The sequence below is a fragment of the Pseudoliparis swirei genome, chromosome 15, assembly GCF_029220125.1.
Source record: "Pseudoliparis swirei isolate HS2019 ecotype Mariana Trench chromosome 15, NWPU_hadal_v1, whole genome shotgun sequence".
Classification (NCBI taxonomy): Eukaryota; Metazoa; Chordata; class Actinopteri; order Perciformes; family Liparidae; genus Pseudoliparis; species Pseudoliparis swirei.
Window position 1 is genome coordinate 6,130,268 of NC_079402.1, and position 20,269 is coordinate 6,150,536.

General features: G+C 43.9%; 1 protein-coding gene across 22 annotated transcripts in view; it reads left to right on the top strand.

Annotated features, from left to right (window-relative positions):
* Positions 1–20,269, top strand: part of LOC130205452 (protein unc-13 homolog B-like) — a 71,546-nt gene that overhangs the window by 15,296 nt on the left and 35,981 nt on the right. For 15 of the 22 annotated variants that reach the window (XR_008833919.1, XM_056432842.1, XM_056432841.1 and 12 more), the window contains exons 3-10: positions 617–716; positions 2,663–2,780; positions 3,493–3,616; positions 5,714–5,787; positions 5,964–6,021; positions 6,326–6,355; positions 7,700–7,916; positions 9,259–19,260. Coding sequence is in view for 21 of the 22 variants with exons in the window: in XM_056432842.1 (XP_056288817.1) it covers positions 617–716; positions 2,663–2,780; positions 3,493–3,616; positions 5,714–5,787; positions 5,964–6,021; positions 6,326–6,355; positions 7,700–7,916; positions 9,259–19,260 (10,723 nt within the window). In the remaining variant the exon portion in view is untranslated. The remainder of the gene's footprint in view (positions 1–616; positions 717–2,662; positions 2,781–3,492; positions 3,617–5,713; positions 5,788–5,963; positions 6,022–6,325; positions 6,356–7,699; positions 7,917–9,258; positions 19,261–20,269) is intronic. The other 7 variants (XM_056432830.1, XM_056432849.1, XM_056432847.1 and 4 more) reach the window with 3 other exon arrangements.

The following is a 20,269-nucleotide window of genomic DNA, read 5'->3' on the forward strand; positions in this document are numbered from 1 at the left end:
GAAGGCTGTCACCTTTAGACCTCACCGCATTTCGTCTTTCAGTCCTGATCATATCGGGGCAGACAAGAGACCTTTTCCCACAGCAGTGAGAGGTCAGGAGGGTCTTTCACTCCGCTACGGTATCGGCGAACCCGTCTGCCTCTGTGACGAGCTCTAAAGAACTCCAACATGCAGTCAGATCATGTACCCGTATCTGCTGCATGGGGCTGGCTCTCTTTGGAGATTAACTGGGTCAGTGTTTGCTGGCCTGGCCTGGCACGGCCTGGCTTGACATAGTTGGGATGGAGGATGGGTCGGGGGATTTATCTGCTTTCACTCTCACTAGAGCTCCTGATGTCTTTTTCTACCACACAAAGCCAAATTAGAACCGGGATGCTCTGTATTACTTGCATGTATTTTGGCTCAGGTTGCATATTCTTACTGTACTAATGTCTGTCTTCTCTTCAGATTCCTGTACACACACACACACACACACACACACACACACACACACACACACACACACACACACACACACACACACACACACACACACGTCCCTGCCTGATGTAGCCCCTCCACATGTTCCCGGTATATTGTGACCATCACTGCAATCTCCCTTTGTCTTCGTTTTCAGACAAGTTCAACGCCTACGTGACGCTGAAGGTGCAGAATGTCAAGAGCACAACCATCACAGTGCGGGGCGACCAGCCCTGCTGGGAACAGGACTTCATGTTGTAAGTTAGAAATCCAACGCAAGCTCTATGCTTTTCATACATATTGTTTTAAGTCTAGTTCTTCCCTCGTGCTCATAGCTACGGGAGAGGTGTCCTGTTTGGACGCTTTGCGAGTATCTCGGTAAACAGCTGGCGTTCATTTCCCTCCGAGTAATTCATTGGTTTAATTTCCTCCTTTTACTTTCCCTTGAAAGGTATCTATGGCGACGAGAGAGCCGGCATGCGTGTCATTGTTTGTCTTCTGTGAACTCCGTCATTGCGACGGTGTTTGTTTTTCCAGACCTTCATCCTTCCGCTCTTCATTAATGATGTGTCAGCGTGGTGTTACCGACCATCAAAACATGGCCATTCATCGGCGTTTCCGGAGAATTCTCAGCACCACCTGTTGCAGCAAAAATAAATAAAATGCAACGAGCTCCATTGAAATGAAACGCAGCCTGTAGATTTAGCTTAGCTGGAAGACACGTTTTTGTTTCCTTTGGACGGACTGAAGCTAGCTGTATCGTCCTGTTTCTCGTCTTTGTGCTAAAATATGCTAACTGGACATGAGGGGTGTCATCCAACTGCTGGAAAGAAAGCAAAATGGTGTATGGGAGGGGTCGAAACAATAAACACACTTTTATTGTTTTGGCTAATACCCACTCAGCGATGCACTCAGCTGTCCTAATTATACTTATACAATAGCAACACAGCTGAGTGCATCGCCGCCCCCCAGTCGCCGCTCTGCTGCCAGAGACATCATCGGGGGGAGAAAGTTTGCACTCCGTTTTGGTCGGTGTGTTTGGGTAACGGCTAACGGAGTGACACGTACACACGCGACTGCCATGCGCTCGGCCGTTTTGCTTTTTGTGTTTGGCTAACGGAGTTACACAAACACACGCCACTCCCATGCGCTCGGCCATGTAGATTTTTGTGTTTGGGTAACGGCTAACGGAGTTCCACGTACACACGCGACTGCCATGCGCTCAGCCGTTTTGCTTTTTGTGTTTGGCTAACGGAGTTACACAAACACACGGCACTCCCATACGCTCAGCCATTTATCTTTTTGTGTTTGGCTAACGACTGACGGAGTTACGCGTAGGCCCACACAAGCCACTGCCATGTGCTCGGCCGTTGAGCTTTTTGTCGAGATTATATGAAGAGATTGCTCGACGAATCCGATTCAAGAGCATTTACACATCACCGCTTTGGATGACGTGTGTTTTACGGCCCCTTTTGTGGGTTGCATTCATTCAGTCACGTGACGCAGCACAATGTTGCACACACACCTGGCGGAAATCTGCGCTCTGCTGAGCACACCTTTATAGTTTATATTCTGTGGCACTTTGAATGAGCACATGATTTGGAAAAGCCGCCTGTATAGTTCTGCACCTGGACACCCTGGATCCCACCCCACCACCCCCATCACCCACGTCCTCCCCGCAGTTCTCTCAATTAGCTGCTGTCTTTGATTATCTTTTCTCTCATCTTCCTTTTGTTTGGCGCGCCGTCGATAGCGGTGAGCCACCGCAGATGAGAATATGCAAATGCCCTTGTCAAGCGGCTCCTTTCAAAAATGTATATGCCATTTCATTGCTGTCATCAAGCTGTTTTGGAGCCCTTTTTGAATGGCACACTGAATGACAAAAAAGGCCTGAATGTATTATGACAGCTATTACACAACAAAAAAGAGGAAGGTGTCCTTTGTTACAAGCCGCTGCTCGGGCCTGGCAGTAATTATGGAGACATTTTCGGCTTTATTGAGTGTCGAGTGACATATTGGAAAGTTTCCTCGCTAAAAAAATATATTCTGATAACAAACGCCCAAAGTACACAGTCATTGTTCCACTCATTTATCTGCTTGCATTTCCCCACACAGTTTATACGGGAGGGCTTCTTTATATATGGAAGCTTGACATTATTTGATACATAAATACCACCCCCTCCCCGCTCCCCTTCCCCCTCAGCGAGATCAACCGGCTGGACCTCGGTCTCATCGTTGAGGTGTGGAACAAAGGCCTCATCTGGGACACCATCGTGGGGATGGCTTGGATTCCCCTGAACAGCATCCCGCAATCAGAAGAGGTCTGATAATAGACACACACACACACACACACACTTCACAAAGTCAACGGAAAAGTAAAAACATGCATTCGGAATATTTTCCTTCCAAAACACAGCTTGATATTTTGAAATGATGTTTCTAATTTCTAAAATGATATTTCACTTAGCATTACATCCATATACATTCAGATTCAATGTGGCCTCTGTGTTAATTAGCCTGGAAATAATAAAACTGCTCTAAGATATTATTACTCATGGAGATTATATTAATAATGGAGAGTAGGTTGAGTATTGGACACAAAGAAGGCCCTCATCGACCTGCATTTGCATGTCTATAACTGTTGTTCCGCTCTGTTCGACTGATTCATATATTGTACATGCTCTTCTTGCTTTTATGGTCGGTGCTTCTGCTCCGTAGGTTTTTATTGTCGAATAATGCGACGTCATTTCGTTTTTTTGTCCGTGTTTCTACTTAACATAATTATCCCTCATTCATTTGCTTTGCATATGTTATTGTGTGAGCCTCTTTGTTGCATGTCTGAAGTAATAATGAATCAAGAAATAATAATGAGTCTGATATTCAGTATTTTAAGGGTGACTTTGTAACATCTGTCCAGCCAAATAGCCTCTTGGCTAACTGGTGCATTTACATCAATGCGTTAATAATGTGCACCGTCTCTACGGAATAAACCAAGACCCAAAAAAAAATTTATATATATATATATAATTGCAGGAGGGCTCGGGCGACTGGATCTGTCTGGACGCAGAGGTTCTGATGAAGGCGGACGAGATATATGGCACCAAGAACCCGACACCCCACCGCCTCCTGCTGGACACGCGCTTCGAGCTGCCTTTTGGTGAGACGGTTATTTCACACCGCACTTTAGAAAAGTTCACGTGCTTACCCGAGCTGTACCTGCTCTCGACAACAGTGGGTGAGAGAGGAAAGGGGGGCGGGGGGGGGCACTGATTCCGGTTCCCTCAGGGCGGATCAAAACCTTGACCCATGGAGTACCAACAAATGCCACACGTGTTTCTTCTTGCCGAAAATGTCAGCGGTCGCTCGGTGAGGTTCCGCGGGCACCGACAGGATTTTATGTATTCTTTTGGGATGTAATAGAAATCATGAGAAAATAATATGATCTCATTGGCTGATGTGAAGGAGGACGCTTGCTTTGATAGCTGAATGGCTCGCAGCAGGGCGCCATTATTATTCATCTAACGGTCCATCGTCCCCGATCTGGTTCCACTGGGGATTCGGACTTTCTGTCCTGCTTGAATTGAGGCCACTGGTTCAACGGCAGATCTCCCTCTATTAGCTTAGGTTCAGTAATATAATTTGGTCTTTGCCAGTTTGTTTCATTTGGGCCAACCGGATTAAGGAACCATTAAGAATATTTTTTATACAGAGTATGGTTGATTTATATACAGTATTTAAAAAATGAGTTGGTGACCTAAACTGTCCCACAGTCAAATATCCCACTTCTTTATTGTTGATTTATATATACGGTCGATTTATTTATATATATATCTATATCTATATATAGATATATATATATAGATATATCTATAGATATAGATATATCTATATATATATAAATAAATCGACCGTATATATAAATCAACCATAAAGAAGTGGAATATTTGACTGTGGGACATATATATATATATATAGATATATACATTTATTTTTATAATTCTTACTTATAGCAGCGTTCATTGGTTTATCTAAGACTTCATTTTCAGAACGCATGCTGGACCTTAGAAATATATACATTTAACAATATGAAGAAAAAAAACTTTGGCCCTGAATTGAGTTAGAGTTTATTCAATAAAGGCTCTGCATGATCGGAGGGCGAAATGGGCCACGTACTCCTGGGCAACAGTCTCTGTTTTTCAACACTTCCTGTCAGGCTCAAACGGTGCGATCAAAGAGCATCAAAGTGGAAGCAGGGCTGCTGTGTTTTCCCCATTTTCTGAGAGGAGTCCAGCGGGAGGCCATCGTGATTCTCTGTGGCACCAGGGCCATTCATTAAAGTGTGTGTCTTTGAAGCCCTGGCCTTTGTTCGTGCGGCCTTTAATGTGCATATGTCTGCAAAGCAGAGATCCACACCTGAGAAGTGGGACTGGTCAGAGCACCTGATCAGATACGTCTTCATTTTTGTTGTTGTTGTATTTATTATTATAGGACTCGGTTTAGCTCAGCAGCTAAGTTTTGCCCGTCACAACTTCAAAATGACCTACAATAAACGTAACTAAAGTTAAAGTGGCAATCTCAAAATGTTTCCATTTGAATAAATGTCCATTAAGAGAAAAATGGATAGAGAACTATACACACAATTTTTTAAACTTGAAATGCATATCACTCAAAGCATAATTCCACTATTTTCTGTGAAATAGAAATTATAAATCAATCAGGAGTGATTTCAACACATCGCTTCTGGTTAATTTATAATTGAATGAAGTCCATAACTAGGGAGATTATATATATTTTTTGCATGCTTTATGTTGTGCAGATAATTTCTCCAGGTTTGTTGCTGCTCTCACATAGAAGGCTGTCTGTTCATTTAGGCTGCATCAGAATGACAGGATGCGGCCTCCTCTGGCGCCCCGGAAGCACTGTCCATGACATTCATCTCTGAATGATATGACGGCGATGACTGGGTTTTAAATGAGAGCATTTACAACGTTTGTTTGTAGCGTGAACGTGTTGGCTTTAATGCGGAGGCCGAGAACACAACAGTACTCCAGGCTCAGATGTGACTGGAGAGGCTGGGGCCAGAGGGAAACCATTAGGGGGAGAGAAAAAAGCAACACTCCCGTCCTGCACTTGGGATTTTAATTGTTTGATTTAATTTGTTCCTTCAAATCCGAAGGAACAGGCTGTTAACTTCCAATTTGCAGGTTTTTTAATCTCTGTTCATCTGCTGTGTTGTACATATTTCGTTCCCCAGACATCCCAGATGACGAGGCGCAGTACTGGACGGGCAAGCTGGAGCGCATCAATACCATGAGAATCCACGATGAGGTGACGTGCAATTATATGACAACGTTTTACTCCCCATGAATGTCTTGCTGGGTTTGAGTGTTTAACCGTTTTCACAGTTAAAGGAGCGCGCTTGTATGTTCCTGTCTGCAACTACTGTGCTCATTAACAGCAACACGGGTGTCATGCTTGATGCCTGCCGTTTGTCTCCTCTGTAGTACCCTCTTCAGGATGACGTTCAGTGTCCCCCGCCGCCGTTCGCGGCCTCCCAGTGCTGTGAGTGTGCACCGCCCGTTCTCCCATCGGCCTCTAGATGGAGCCACCTCTCCACCATTCTGGCTCCCAGGCTTTGATATTATTTCCTCTGTCTTACATAAACCCTGTCGGGCTGCCTGATGTTGTGACACTCGAGCACTCTTACTCCGAGTTGAAAATGAGGGACTAGATGTTTTTTTTAAAACAAACATAACATCCTCCCATCCTCCCACTATCGCAACACTGGGTTGCTTTTCTTTGTTTGCACAACCCCTGCATCCTCTGACTGTACCTCTCACTTTTATAACGTCTGCACTTCCACCAGGCAACTATTTCGGATGGGCTGACCCACTGAGTATGTAAAACAAAACTTTGATGAAATTCTCCCCCCCCCCCCCCCTTTCCCCCTCCCTGGCCAATCCTCAGTGCCCTCTGCATGTCCTACCGTATTCCCAAATAACTTGTCATCGATAAGGCTTCCAAGCATTTTGTTTTTCATTATTTCTCCAATAACACTTGATTTTCCTCAGTGATTCTCCCATATTTCCCTTTGGCCTTTTTTTATTTAATTTAATATTTTTTACTGCCAATCCCTGCTTTTGCCGTTTTCCTCTTTACTGCTGATGTCCTATAATTCTCATTACCCAAAATATATTTCATCCATAAATTATTAGTTAAGAAGGCGACCTTGAAAAATACGCTGACATTGTGCTCATGCATGTTTTTAGAAAGAATTAGCATGAATCCAATGGGGACACTGAGATCGATAATATTAAGTTATAGTTAGCAAAACCTGCAGAAGTATAAAAAAACAACAACACAAGAGCTTGTTTGAAATACTAATTAAGGGGCGCAAGTTGCAGTTGTGTCACCAAAGGGATAGGTGGCAGTCTGTGCTAAACTGTATTCATGCGGATTGAATTTGTTATCAAATGTCATTCTGCGTCTTGACATTTGTTTTGTCCTCCCAAGAGATATCAACAGAATCAGTTGCTCCTCACTTTATCCGTTTGGAAAGATGAACTCTGCTGTCCCCTCCGGCACGTGGCAAATTGGGCGATACGCATTTAATGTAACAATATACGCACTGTCAAAGTATCCCCTCTGTAGCGCAGCACAAAGTTTCCTTTTCCTAAAAGTAATGTTCAAACACATGAAAATGAGATTCCTAGCCACGCTCCTCCACCACTGACTGAACGCCAGTACAAATTATTTTGCCGCATCAAATTTCTACGGAGCCATTCTTGTGTTTGAACTGCGTTGGTACGTCATCATTCTCTCCCCATCTTTCACGTAGAAAAACAAGAGAGTGCCAAATGATACAGAAACTGAAACCGTATCGGTGAATTCTGCATTTGCCTATGCATTGACGATACAGCAACAGCATCTACGGGACCAACGCAGACCAACGGCAGCTCGATGGCCTCCAATAATAGGGAGCGCATGCACACGTAATGGGAGCTGTGAAGGTGCACCCCCACCTGTTGCCCTCTCCACCTCCCCACAAACCTGCCGCCCGCTGACCCCAGTTTGTGGTTTATTTCGTCGGCTCGTCGCAATTTTGTTATGTTGCCATAGTTTAAGTGAGACGCGCCCTCAGCTTCAACGTGGGTTAAAGATTAGGAACGATTAATGTATTAATTAATGTGTCTAAAAAAGGAGACGTGTGTACTGAGCGCACCCTGTCCCCTTGCTGCAGCTCTGGATGACCAGGACAGTGCCGTGGACGACCGGGATAGCGACTACCGCAGCGAGACGAGTAACAGTCTGCCTCCGCGGTACCACACCACGGCTCAGCCCAACTCGTCCGTCCACCAGTATCCCATGGGGCCTCGGCAGCAGCAGCAGCACCCGGACTCCTGCACAGACTCGGTCCACAGCTTCGACCTGGACTACAGAGACCAGAGGGGAACCAGGTAGACGGAGTCGCAATGTTGAAACTGCGAAAGCTGGCAGCCAGGGACCAGTTCACACAGTCGTGTCATTTCTCGCTCTATAAGATATACACATCACAGACAATTCACCTTTATGAATCGCAAAGGCAGGAGAAGCCATTTTAGATCTCTTGCTTCTTAAATTTGATGTCTCCGATAGTTTGCATGACTAAGAATCCAAATGGAGCGTTGTAGTTTTATTTTCTTTCTGTTGGCTCGCTGTCCGATGCGCCACAGCAGATGGTTAATTCAGCTGCTTCAGTCCACCAGGAGGATTCTGTTGAATGTTCAGCGCCTTTAATCTCTATTGTATTCATCCACTCACTTGCACGTCACAAGGCCTGCTAGACTTTATGTTTTGTATGACTGAAAAAATATGTTCTATTTTACTACAGATGCAAAGACAGGAAGAAGCATTGCTGTAGAAACATTAATACATTGTTGTTATTAATAATATTGCCACTATGCAGCTGTTTTGAGGCCAATTGTGGCCAATAGGACAAGTGTTCTCAGTGCATGGAATTTACTTTTGTGCTTCCATGGGTTGAGTACCAGTGAGACCGCTGCAAATCTGCCTGTGTGGACTGATAGGAAGTTGATCCGGATAATTCTACATCAGGGAAAAAAAACGAAAAACGAAAAGGGGATTACAGGCCAGGGAAAGCTCATTGTTGGTGTTTCTTTTTGTCTTGAGGTTCTGTTAAAGTTCAGTATGTTTGAAAGGCTCCGGACTTGGTTCGGACATATTTCTTAGGTTATCCCTCTGTCGCACACGGAGGGAGTAGGTCAGTGACACACACGCACAATTCTTTGGTGATTAAAAAACTAATTCTGTGTGCGCCATATGGTGGTTAATTACTGTAGCATGCAATTCTCACGACCACTGAGTGTTGAAGCGCTGATAAGCATGACTGTTGCTTCAGGGATTTACAAAGGTCTTAATTCAAAGCGGCAGATGCAAACACTCACACACTTGCATACACATACAGTTGTATTCCACGGCAATTTTTTTTGCTTTGCTTTCTGAGGAAATGATAGTGTCTTAAAGCTTTACAAGATCAACAAAAACAGCTACATTTTATTTAGCCTGCAGTCTATGTTAAGAACGTTGTAATATTATTGCAACATTGATGACTAAGCTAAATTGTGTCCATACCTTTGCATCAAGAGTTTCTCGGCTTGAATGTAGTAATATATCGTTCTGCTTCATTTATCATTCTGCTTAACTTTTGTTTGCATTTTTTCTTGTTTGTTTGCTTCCTCCTTTTCTGTCCCTGTATCCTTTCCCACCTCTTTGTTAAATCCATTCTTTAATCTAAATTAGATCATTAAACCAGAAAGGAAGGGTCAGAATTATACCTGTAGATTCTGGCATGGGGGTTGAAGATTGGGAAAACAAATACAAAGGGCATGGCAAGCCACAGCTGAGTGACTTCCTGGATGATCGGGAAGACAACGTTATCCTTCGAATGGGGAGACCCTACCCCGAGCCATCGCATACCTCTATCCGTCTGAATTCACAACCCAGTGGTTTTCTTCCCCCCACCTACCCTGAAGGCTATGCCACTATTGATCGGCGGCGAAAGAAAAAAATAAGGGACCCAGGGGGATTGCTCAGTACGGAGGCAGACACAATGAGGGTAGAGGCCTTTCCTTCTGACCTTGCACTGCTTCGTGAGAAGAGAGGGGAGCTGTTTATGCGGCAGGTAGTTGAGATGCAGGAAGAAGAGGAGCGTTTTACACCAAGCCTGAGGCCACACCAGAATACGCTTCTCTACAAGACAAGAATGTGGGCACAAAATGAGCTGGACAACACTGTGGAGAATTATGTGGCATATAAAAAAGAACAAGATGCTAGAGGGAGGGCGAGGTTTGATTTTGATTTGGAGAAATCTGAGGATCTGCACTACCCAATTGGACCAGAGGAGGACATTGATGACATTGCTTTTATAGAGGAAGACTTCCACCTCGATAACGCAAGGCATTACAAAGACAGGTATTCTTACTCCTGTCACATAGAAAATTCTCAGGGCCTTCGGGAGAAGAAGTGCGGAAAAGATAAACTTAGAGGATGGGCTCCAGAGGCAATGCTCTCCCCTGGAGAGGAACCAAGTGATGCATATGTAGACCCAATGGATGAGCTTCAGTGTCTAGTTGAAACAGTTTCTGAATACCTTGCTGAAAAAGAGGAGGAAATTAGCAGGTATGGTTCCCTTCCTAAAACAAGCAAATCAAGGCTATCATCTCTGGGTAGCTATAAAACCGATTCTTTTGGAGAGGACCAACATATTTCATCAAAGGAGCCTCAAGGAGAGACCCAATCACATATACCTTCTGATCAGGGTATTTCTGGAGTAAAAAATGCCATGAGCTCATTATTTAGTGCCCTCACTGACTCTCTCACAGTTGGAGGTGGATCCAAACAGCCTGTCCCATCTCCACAAGCACCATCTGCTCAACCTTCCAATCAATCTGGACTAACCCAACTGATTTTGTTTCGTCAAAAATCAAATAGTTCAGCTCCTATTGCTGTTGTGTCTCCAGTAGAAAGTTGTCATGACAAATCATTAAATTATTTGCCTAGTCAAACGCATACAAAAGAACAACAGAAGTGTGTAACAAAACCCCAAAGTGCTCCAGGAAACTTAGTTTTGGGGAAATTGAATCCGTTAAAGCTTTTTTCAGCAGGGGATAATGAGAACTCAGGTGAACAGGCACCAGAGTATACACATTCTCAAGGCCACACACAATGGGATAATAAATGTGTTCGACAAGGTGAACAGTCAGTGGCAGCAGAAGAAAATATGAAATCAGAAAAATCAAGAAGTTCCTCGCAAGAAAAATATTTGGAGCAAAAACGAGATGAACATCTTTATGGCAGACAAAATCCGATGATTTACGAAAAAGAGAATGTGCCTCCTCCAGCAAGGCCGATTGGCCGAACGCCATCAGCAAACACTGGATTCTTTAGCCCTTTCAAGAAGTCATTCGCTTCATTGATGACATCTGCTGTCCCCATTCCACCTCATGGAGTTCCACCTGTGGCAGTGTATCCAGTGTTTAGAGCCACAGAGGATCCCCGACTCGAGAAACCAGTGGAGGAGCCATCATTAAGTGAACTTAAACTGCCTTTCCTCTCTTCTGAAAATGTCTCCACTCATCAGCGTCCCAAATCAGAGGGAGGAATGCTCTCTGGTTTTCTAAAGTTTGCGTCCAATGAAGATGTTAGTGCCTCCATAAACACACCGAATCCTGTGCAATCATATCAGGATTCAACTTCAACAACAACCACCACATCTACACCGAATTCTGGTGTGCCCCAGGAAAACACTGAGAGAGGATGGTTTTCCAGCCTATTTAATCCTCCCTCTGGTTCAAATCAGAATTGTACTAGTAATCAGCAATGTCAGAACAGCAAAGTGTCATCTGGCTCACATGAACACAACACATCAAATCAGAAACCAATAGCAGACCCCCATGGAATGCAGCATCAAGCTCCTAGTCAGCCTGAATCAAATTTCCTGACAGGTCTTTTCAAAGGGAACTCAGCTGATGACGTTTCTCATATGGACTCTAATCAACCTAAACAAGGACTTCTATCTGGATTTCTTAAATTTGGCTCTACCAATGACCTATCTGGCAATCTGCCACAGCAGGCTTCCCATGACAATCAACCACCCAAGAGCATTAATTCCTCACAGTTTCCCAATCAACCTCCTCCACAACCAAGTTATTCTGTACCACGGATGGGGGACCTTGTCTCAGGGCTATTGAAGTTTTCATCCACCGAAAATATAGCACAAAATGTACAGCCTTCTGAAGCTGAAAGGCAGGGGAGCATCCCTGCAAATGACTCTTGTCAGCAGCATACTTCCGATCAAACTCAGCAAACACAGTCTCGGAAAAATGGGTTGTTGACTGGCTTGCTTAAATTTGCATCCTCTGAGAATACTTCAAACAGCCAAACAGTTCAGCAGCAACAAATCAGTGCTCAACACAATCAACGTGGTTTCAACCAACAGAATACTCAAGGTCCAAACCAAGGGCCTCATCTCAGTAATAGAGCATCAGCACCGCACGCTGTCCAACAAGAGACAAGTAAACCAGGCTTTATTCGACAACAAACAGTTCCACTCCAGCAAACACCATCTCAACAAAGTGGTCTTTTTAAATTTGCTTCAGCAGACAACACAAATGCACAACAGCAGACATTAGCTCAACAGCAAGTAATCATGCCAAGTAGATCCAGCTACGAACAACCAAGAGCAAGGAATATCCCAATTTCCAACCAAAATCAACCACAAACTAGCTCAACACAGAAACCTACTCAACCCAGTGGTCTACTTTCTGGATTACTTAAATCCTCCTCAGAAAATATAGCTCAACAGCCCCAAATCATCCATGAGACACAACAACAAATCAAAGTGCCAAGCAGCCATACAAATGCAACACAGGTGGAGACAGCAAGTCCATCTGGAGTACTCTCAGGGTTGTTTAACAAGTTAACAAAATCATCTGAAAAAGTCCCCACAACCTGCCAGACAATGACAGGACAATCACCGCATCAGAAGGCCAATAATTACGAAGTTACAGTAAAGACCCCACTGCAAACACAAGTACACACTAATGTCACACAACCATCCTCCCATGAACATGAAAACAAAGAGAAGAGGATTCCACGACCTGCCCAACAAGGGTTTTTATCTGGACTGTTTAGCAAAAATGTTACTGAGGACCCTTGTACTCAGAAACAAGTAGAAACACCAGGTCAGATTTCAGAACAACAGATACACTCTAATAAGTTCACAGAGTTGCATTCAGACATATTAAAGTGTAGTGCTTCCTCAGACTTTGGAAGGGACAACTATCAAAGAGTTGTTCGAGATTCTCTCAATCCAGGGCAGAGAAAACATGTTTTCATCAATACACCTGTCTCCATTGATACTGAGAGTCTAGACTTAAGAACATCAGCTATTTTTACAAGATCTCTTCAGAGTCAGGCCCCATACTCCTCAATTAGCACAGGCAATTTATCCCAGTCATATTATTCCGGCTCACTTCAATCACTTCCCCCAATGGCTTATAGTACAGGAAATATCCATTCCCTTTTACAAAGCAATACACCTTCCTCAATAATGACCATGCAGCCAAACATTTACGGAAGCACTTCCTCTTTGTCTGGAGCAACAGGGCATGATCTTTACCAAGGTCAGCTGTCCCCTTATGGTACAAGTCTCTCTTATGATGAAAACCAGTGGATTCGTGAAAGTGCTCTCTGGCAGCAATTTCAGATCGATTCACTGAATTATCAATTTCAGGGAGAGAATCAAGTGTATAGACCGAACTGTGAAGGTGCGTCATTACCGTCATCTTCTCTTCCCCGCAGCTCCTCAAATATATATCAGCCATGTAACTCCTCCACACCATGGCAAGGTGTCATTTGCCGTGAGCAAATTCAACCATATCAGTTTGAGGGACACATGAATGATGATCAATATCCCAGGAGGAAATTATGGAACAGCTACGAAGACTTGGGAAACCGAGAATATTTACCTAAGGAGGAGGGAGCATTGAACTTAACTAATAAACAAGGTAATGCAAAGTTTGGGAAATGGCACTCGTTTAATAATGGCAGCACTTGCAGCTTGAGTGGGGTTTCATATCACGAAGATTTTCACGAGGAGACTGCACCAAGCTTATCTTTTTCAGCTAACTGGCAATATGGAATGGACAATGCAGTCTTACAAAATGCCCATAGTCATAGTCAGTTTCATTTGAATAGACCAATAGATTTAAACTGGCCCCCAACAACTGAGACAGAAGACTCCCTGTATCTCGAAGACACTGAATGGTATCAGCAGTGGCTTGCACTTTTGGAACAAGGAATGTGGTGGCCAGCAGAAGATGGTGACTGTGGCTACTTTGTTTTCACAGATCTTGACTTCATTTATGCCTTGCTTACAGATGAAGCAGGTGAATATGTGTATACATGTGCCCCTGAAGGTGAGTCTTGTGGAAATGAAAAGAAAGTAGATGGTTTTCCCAGTGCTTGGCTAAACAGTGAAATGGTTTTAGTATGTGGTTTTAAAATTCCACTTTACAATGAGGATGAGCTTCTTTGGTTACCTGGTCAAGAGCATGGTGATTCTCAACTTCTTAATGCACCCTTAGATTTGTCTGCAGCCTATCGGAAAGGAAATCAGATCATGAATTTAAATCTCGAGCAGTTCTCTCAAATGTTTGAAAATTCATTTCAGTCACAAGGGCAACGAGGTGTAGATTTCACGTCGTACAGATTAAACAAAGTCAGGATGGAGACAAGACAGCACAGTTACATCTATGAAGACCAATGCACAGATGTTATTGACCTTTCCTGTCATAATAAAGACCTCATCGGCCCTTATTGGAACAACCAGGATATGAAGACATTTCTTGCTCAAAAGGTTTCCGTTTCCCTGAACTCTACTCCAACTGCAAATTCCAATCAGCAGGTACTTCAAAACTGTTACCACCCTTGCCAAAGGCGACGTTCATCCACTGGGGTTACAGTGAAGCATGTAGATGATGTATCAGAGAAGGAATGGAGGGACAGAGTGTTTCCAGGAGAGGAACAACCTAATCGTCAAGTCAAAAAGATGTCTTCCCTTATGTCATCTTTTGTGGGCAAAACATCAGAGGTGGAGTTCAACAAAACTAGCATATCCTCGTGTGAAAAAGCTCCTGACAAAAATTCAAAAAACATTCTTACATCAGGTTTCAAAAGTCTCAAGTCAAAGATAATTAAAGAGGAATCTCCTGCTGAAGTGAGTCAGCCAGATTTAATTGTTAAACAACAAATGCTTGGGCCAGCTACCACACAGAAAATAATTTTGCCCACAGTACAAACAACTGCTCAGGTGGTTCAACCCTCAATTCGATCGCATCCAGCTTCACAGCAACCTAGACTTTCACGTCAGACTCCCTTGACACAACAACCAACCCCACAAACACAGCCTAATGTAATAATTACTTCAGGGTCAAAAGAGTCTCCTATTAAATCTGGACAATTTACAGATGGTAAGCCAGTGGATAAACCATCTGAACCACAGCCAGGCTTCATGAACTTTCTGAAATCTGCAGTGGGCATAGAAGAGCCTATACCAGATTCACAAAAAATATCTCAGACATCTTCCAATGAACAGAGCAAAACTGGCAGTACTGCTTCCTTACCAGGAAGTGCTCCTACAAATAAAGAGGCTACAGGGGTGTCGAATATCTTTGGATCAATTAGCAGTCTGTTTTGTACTGAGCCCCCTCCATCACAGAAACTGCAAATGAAACCCAGTGTTACAGAGAGCTCACTAACAACAGCATCTAGAACTAAAGGCATACAGAGACAACGAAAAATGGACCAAAGTGGTACCTCTGGGTCCGTGCAGGGCCAACCCCCAAACAAAAGTCCATCCCAACCATTGTCCCAGAGTTCTTCCACAGGCCCTGCCACAACCCGATCAGAAACTATGCTCTCTATAGAACAGCCAAAACAAGAAGGAGGAACTAAACCATCCGGTGGACTGTTTGGATTTTCAATTGGAGACATGCTTGCTGGATCAACAGCAACTGTTCCATCTGATCCCAGACCTCAACTACCTGCATCAGCGACAGCTCCACAAGAAGAATCACTTGGTAAAATTATATTATCAATATTTAGTGGGCCAAGTCCTACACAGGCTGCACCTAAAACTGGGCCCTTGCCTCACACAAATCCACCAAGTGCAGCTCCACAACCTCCTCCACAGGAATCACTCGGTAAAAGTTTATTATCTATGTTTGGAGGATCAATTCCTCCTCCCCCTCAAACCAAGTCTGCTGTGGAAATACCGCAACAGGGAACTGTTCCTCCAAAAGACCCCCCAAATACTGGGTTCCTTTCAATGTTTGGTTGTCAACAGCAAGCCCAAACAGGATCTCTTCTCGGGGGAATTCTGCCTGGGTCATCAGGTTCAACTGAAAGCCCAATGAAGGGACTGTGTTCAATGTTTAGTGATCCCAGTCCCCCACAACCTCAGCCACCAACATCGGTAACTCAACCCAGAGTACCACAGTCACAAACTCACCTACAAGGGGAAACTCAGACACAATCTAAACCACAAGGGCAGCCAGCCCCCTCTGTTCTTGGGGGAATATTAGGTGGCTTGTCTACCTCTAGTGAGGGTTCAAGAAAAGCTTTGTTTTCTATGTTTAGTGGCCCCAGTACTCCAGTAACAACAGGAAGGGAAAATGTGTCTACCTCTCCAGTAACTGCAGCACCCAAAGAACCTGCAAAGAGTATACTCTCTATATTTAATGATGTTGTGTCACCTCCGCAACAAACTCCTGATTCATCATCTGCTGTTGCTACTAATACTAAAGAGTCACTATCGGCACAAGGTACTTCCCAAATGTCATCTGTTTCCAGTAGCCATGTCCCAGTGGCAGCAGATGCCAGTAAAATATCAAGTGAAGTGAATGGTGGCTTATCTACTGGGACTACTGCAGATACTACACAGGATGCCAAACGTAAAGGCATTGATATTGTATCTATGGAGCCAAATTCTGAATGTGCCACTATGGAAAAGAAAACGGGCACAGAAGGTGCACCCCAAGATCCTGCTCCCTCTGAAGAACCACCATATTCTGGCCTTCTGTCTATGATAAGTGGATCAGGCTCCGCGGAACCAAGTGCTAGCCAGATAGGTCCTTCACCGACAGGGTCTGAGTCTGTATCATCAGGACCCAATGACCCTCCAGCCAAAGGTTTATTCTCTCTGTTTGGAGGTTCTGCTGCCCAGCCCTCTTCGCAACCTGGACATTCTCTATTCGGGGCAGTGTTTGGAGGCTCTTCACCCCAAACACCAGCTTCAGGTGGGTCATTACTAGGTGGTTTATTTGGAGGGTCTGTTCCTCAGGCTCCTCCTCAAGTTGATCCCACTAAGCTTGGAGTATCTGCTCCACCGACAGCAAGCCCTCAGGCAAGGTCATCTTTGCTTGGAGGCTTATTTGGTGGATCTGCTCCACAGGCTGTTGGATCTCAGACTGCAGGATCTATTTTGGGTGGGATTTTTGGAGGATCAGCAGCTTCAACAACAGCCCCTGAGACTAGTGGGGCCTTTGGTGGATTGTTTGGAAGGGCTGATAATCAAACTTCAGGACCCTCAAAAAGTAGCTCTATATTGGGAAGTATTTTGGGAGGATCCTCTTCTCAAACAGCTACACCGCAGACTGGTAAATCTCTTTCAGGTGTCATTTTTCCTGGAGCTTCAGCTCCTCATGAGATACCTGATGCAAGTTTGCTTTCTACGCTTGGAGGATCTGTTCCACCCGCAACACCCACTCCAGTAGGCGCACCAAAGTCTAATGATGACAAGAAAACTTCAATTTCAGCTCTTATTGACATTACTTCAGATGCCAATGTTCTGCCAAACCCCATTGATGACAGTATTACTACCCCAGCTCTAGCTGCTAATGACATTTCTGTAATTGATACAGCTAGCAAAAGTAAAGAGCAGGCAGAAACACTGCAGAAACCTCACAGAACAGACCAGTGTCTTGAAGCAAGCTTAGCCAAAACTGACAGCAATGTCATCGAAGAAGTTAAGTGCCAAGATGCTGACAAGTCAACTACCTTAGCTAATGATAATCAGTCTAAAGAATCTGAAATCTGTGCTCAAGCAAAACAGCTTGCAGGAAGAGAGCTTGTGAGTGGCCAGTCAAGTCAAGTTAAAAGTGCGGTAGTACAGGGACAACAAAAGCCTCCAGAGCCGGAAACATCTGTTGGTGACTCAGCAGCAGATACAGTTACAGGCTTTATGTCATCCCTTTTCAAACCAACAGTTGCTCCCACTGAAGGTCCCCAGCAGAATAACTCCCTTTTTGGACTTGGAGGAATTGCACCCCAAGCTGCTACTGGTCAGAGTGGAGCATCACTATTGGGAGGTATTTTTGGAGGTTCCAACACAGAGACAGCAGCTCCTCAGACCGGGGGATCCTTATTGGGAGGTTTTTTCAAGGGGTCTGTTCCTCAGTCTGGTACTCAAACCAACACCCCCAGCACTGGAGGATCATTATTAGGTGGAATGTTTGGAGGAGGTTCCCCTCCCAAGCCTGTAGGTCCCCAGACTGGTGGATCATTACTGGGTGGGATGTTTGGAGGATCTGCGACAACAGCACAGCCTGGTGGTTCATTACTTGGAGGAATGTTTGGAGGAGTCACTGCTCAGACTGCTGGATCACTGACTGGACCATCAATACTTGGGGGCATAGGTGGATCTTTATTTGGGGGAATGGGACAACCACCTAAGCCATCTGAACAAATGCCGGCTGAGCCCAAGATAATGGTCGGTACTACACCACAGTCAGAGATTAAGAATGAAAGTGGGCCACCAAAAGGGGCACTATGTGGCACTGAGACTAGCACATATACAATAGGGGACTCAACCTTACCAGACAACGATCAATTAAAATGTAGCAGTCTAACAAGTTGTAGTGCTGTCGCATCTGAGGCAGTTAGTCTAAAAGCTTCTGCTGTCACAAATGCTTCAAGAAGCACTACATGTGACCTCACCCATCAAGAAGAAAATACTGAAAAAAAGAGACCTGCTGATGAAGCAGAGATGATAGATGAGAAGCCCATGGTCATTAAAGGACACCTTGAGGGTAAAGAAAGTGACACATCAGTTCCACCTGATGCCAAGGAAGCAGATACTAATAAAGTGTCTCCAGTTAATCAGTGGCCCAACATTGCAGAGCCTCCTCAAGCTAAGTCTCTGTTCGGTTTTATATCGACACAGAGTGACGCAGGAAAATCTCTTGGATCCCTATTTTCACCAACAACGTCATCAGGTGCTCCATCAATGTCTCAAACAGGAGTGAGTGGTCTGTTTTCAGGATTAAAAACCCTTTCTGGAGGCCTATTTCAAGAGGAAAAACCTGTTCCTGGAAAACAAGAGCGACCCACCACTTCCTTATTTGGGACAAAAATAAGTTTTCCTTGGCAGGCAGAGCAACCCAAGCCACAAGCTGTCCCAGTTGTAACATCTCAACCTAAAACTAACAACAAGCCAATGAATGGTCATACACATACTGTACAAAAGGTTGCAACATCCGATGCCCAAAAATCTGAATCGGTAGGTCCCACTGGTGATATAGCAAACCCCCAGATTTGCATCTCCACTCCTGAAGTAGATCCTTCAGCATCCCTGACCCCAAAGGAGAAGGAAGGGCTTGTAGACACATACCCCTCTACAGGTCCTACCTCAGGAGTGCAGCTGGACAACCAGTCCAAGAAGGATCTATTGAATGCAAAAAGGCTAGTAGAAGCATAATAAATGGCATTCACCCTCACCATTTATGATGCATTGACATTTTGGAAAAAAATTATTCCCTGTTCAGCTCTGCAATCCATCCTCACTAGATTAATGTAATATTAAGCTTTAGTGTCTGTACATCTGTGTAGGTTGTGGACAGTCTTTGGAACAGGTTGTGTGTTTGTTTTATTGTGTGTTGTATCTACATCATCTTACACGTAATTTCGAAAACAGAATTCCAAAACAAAATGTAGATCTTTTTATATTAATGGAGAGTTCATTTTGATTGTAGTCCTACATAGTTCTGCACATACTGATCATTTAGAAATATCCTCAGTAAATGCAAATGTTTTCAATATTTAGTTTGTTCAGAGACATATTTACAGGCTTAAATATAAACGCGAATGCCTGCAACATTATAAATATTGTACACTTTGTTTACGGAATTCTGATTTGTGTTAAATCGGATTTGGTCACTGCATTCTACCCCTAAAAAGTGAAAGCACTCATCAAATGACACTATAAAAAACACAGATCAACTCTGCATATTTTACTGTCCACATCCATCTGCTCTTCAACCCCACATCTCCATAAGCTTATGAATCATCATACACCTTTTATATGTGTTTCCTCTCGTGCACAGGTGAAAGTAAAACATTGACAATAAAATAGGCAGGTGTAAGTGTGTGCATAAATAAACTATTTTTAGGAATGACGAGCAGGAACAGGGGATTGTATTCCTCACACCACACCATGGAGCAAACAATTATGGGTGCCATTTCTATTTGAAAATGCAACTTCAATGTCGGAAAATAATACAAAATTTAATTATTTTCCAATATGCAACCGGCTCCCTGCAAGGTTGGGTATCTTTTTAGGGCATTAGGCAGGGTGTGCAGATTGCCTGTAGCTGGAAGGTGCTTATTACAAACTAAAAGCCTAATTATTGTGGTCATTGTTTTAGTATTCTAGAGCATTGAAACTAATTCTAAAATAAGATTATTAGAGATT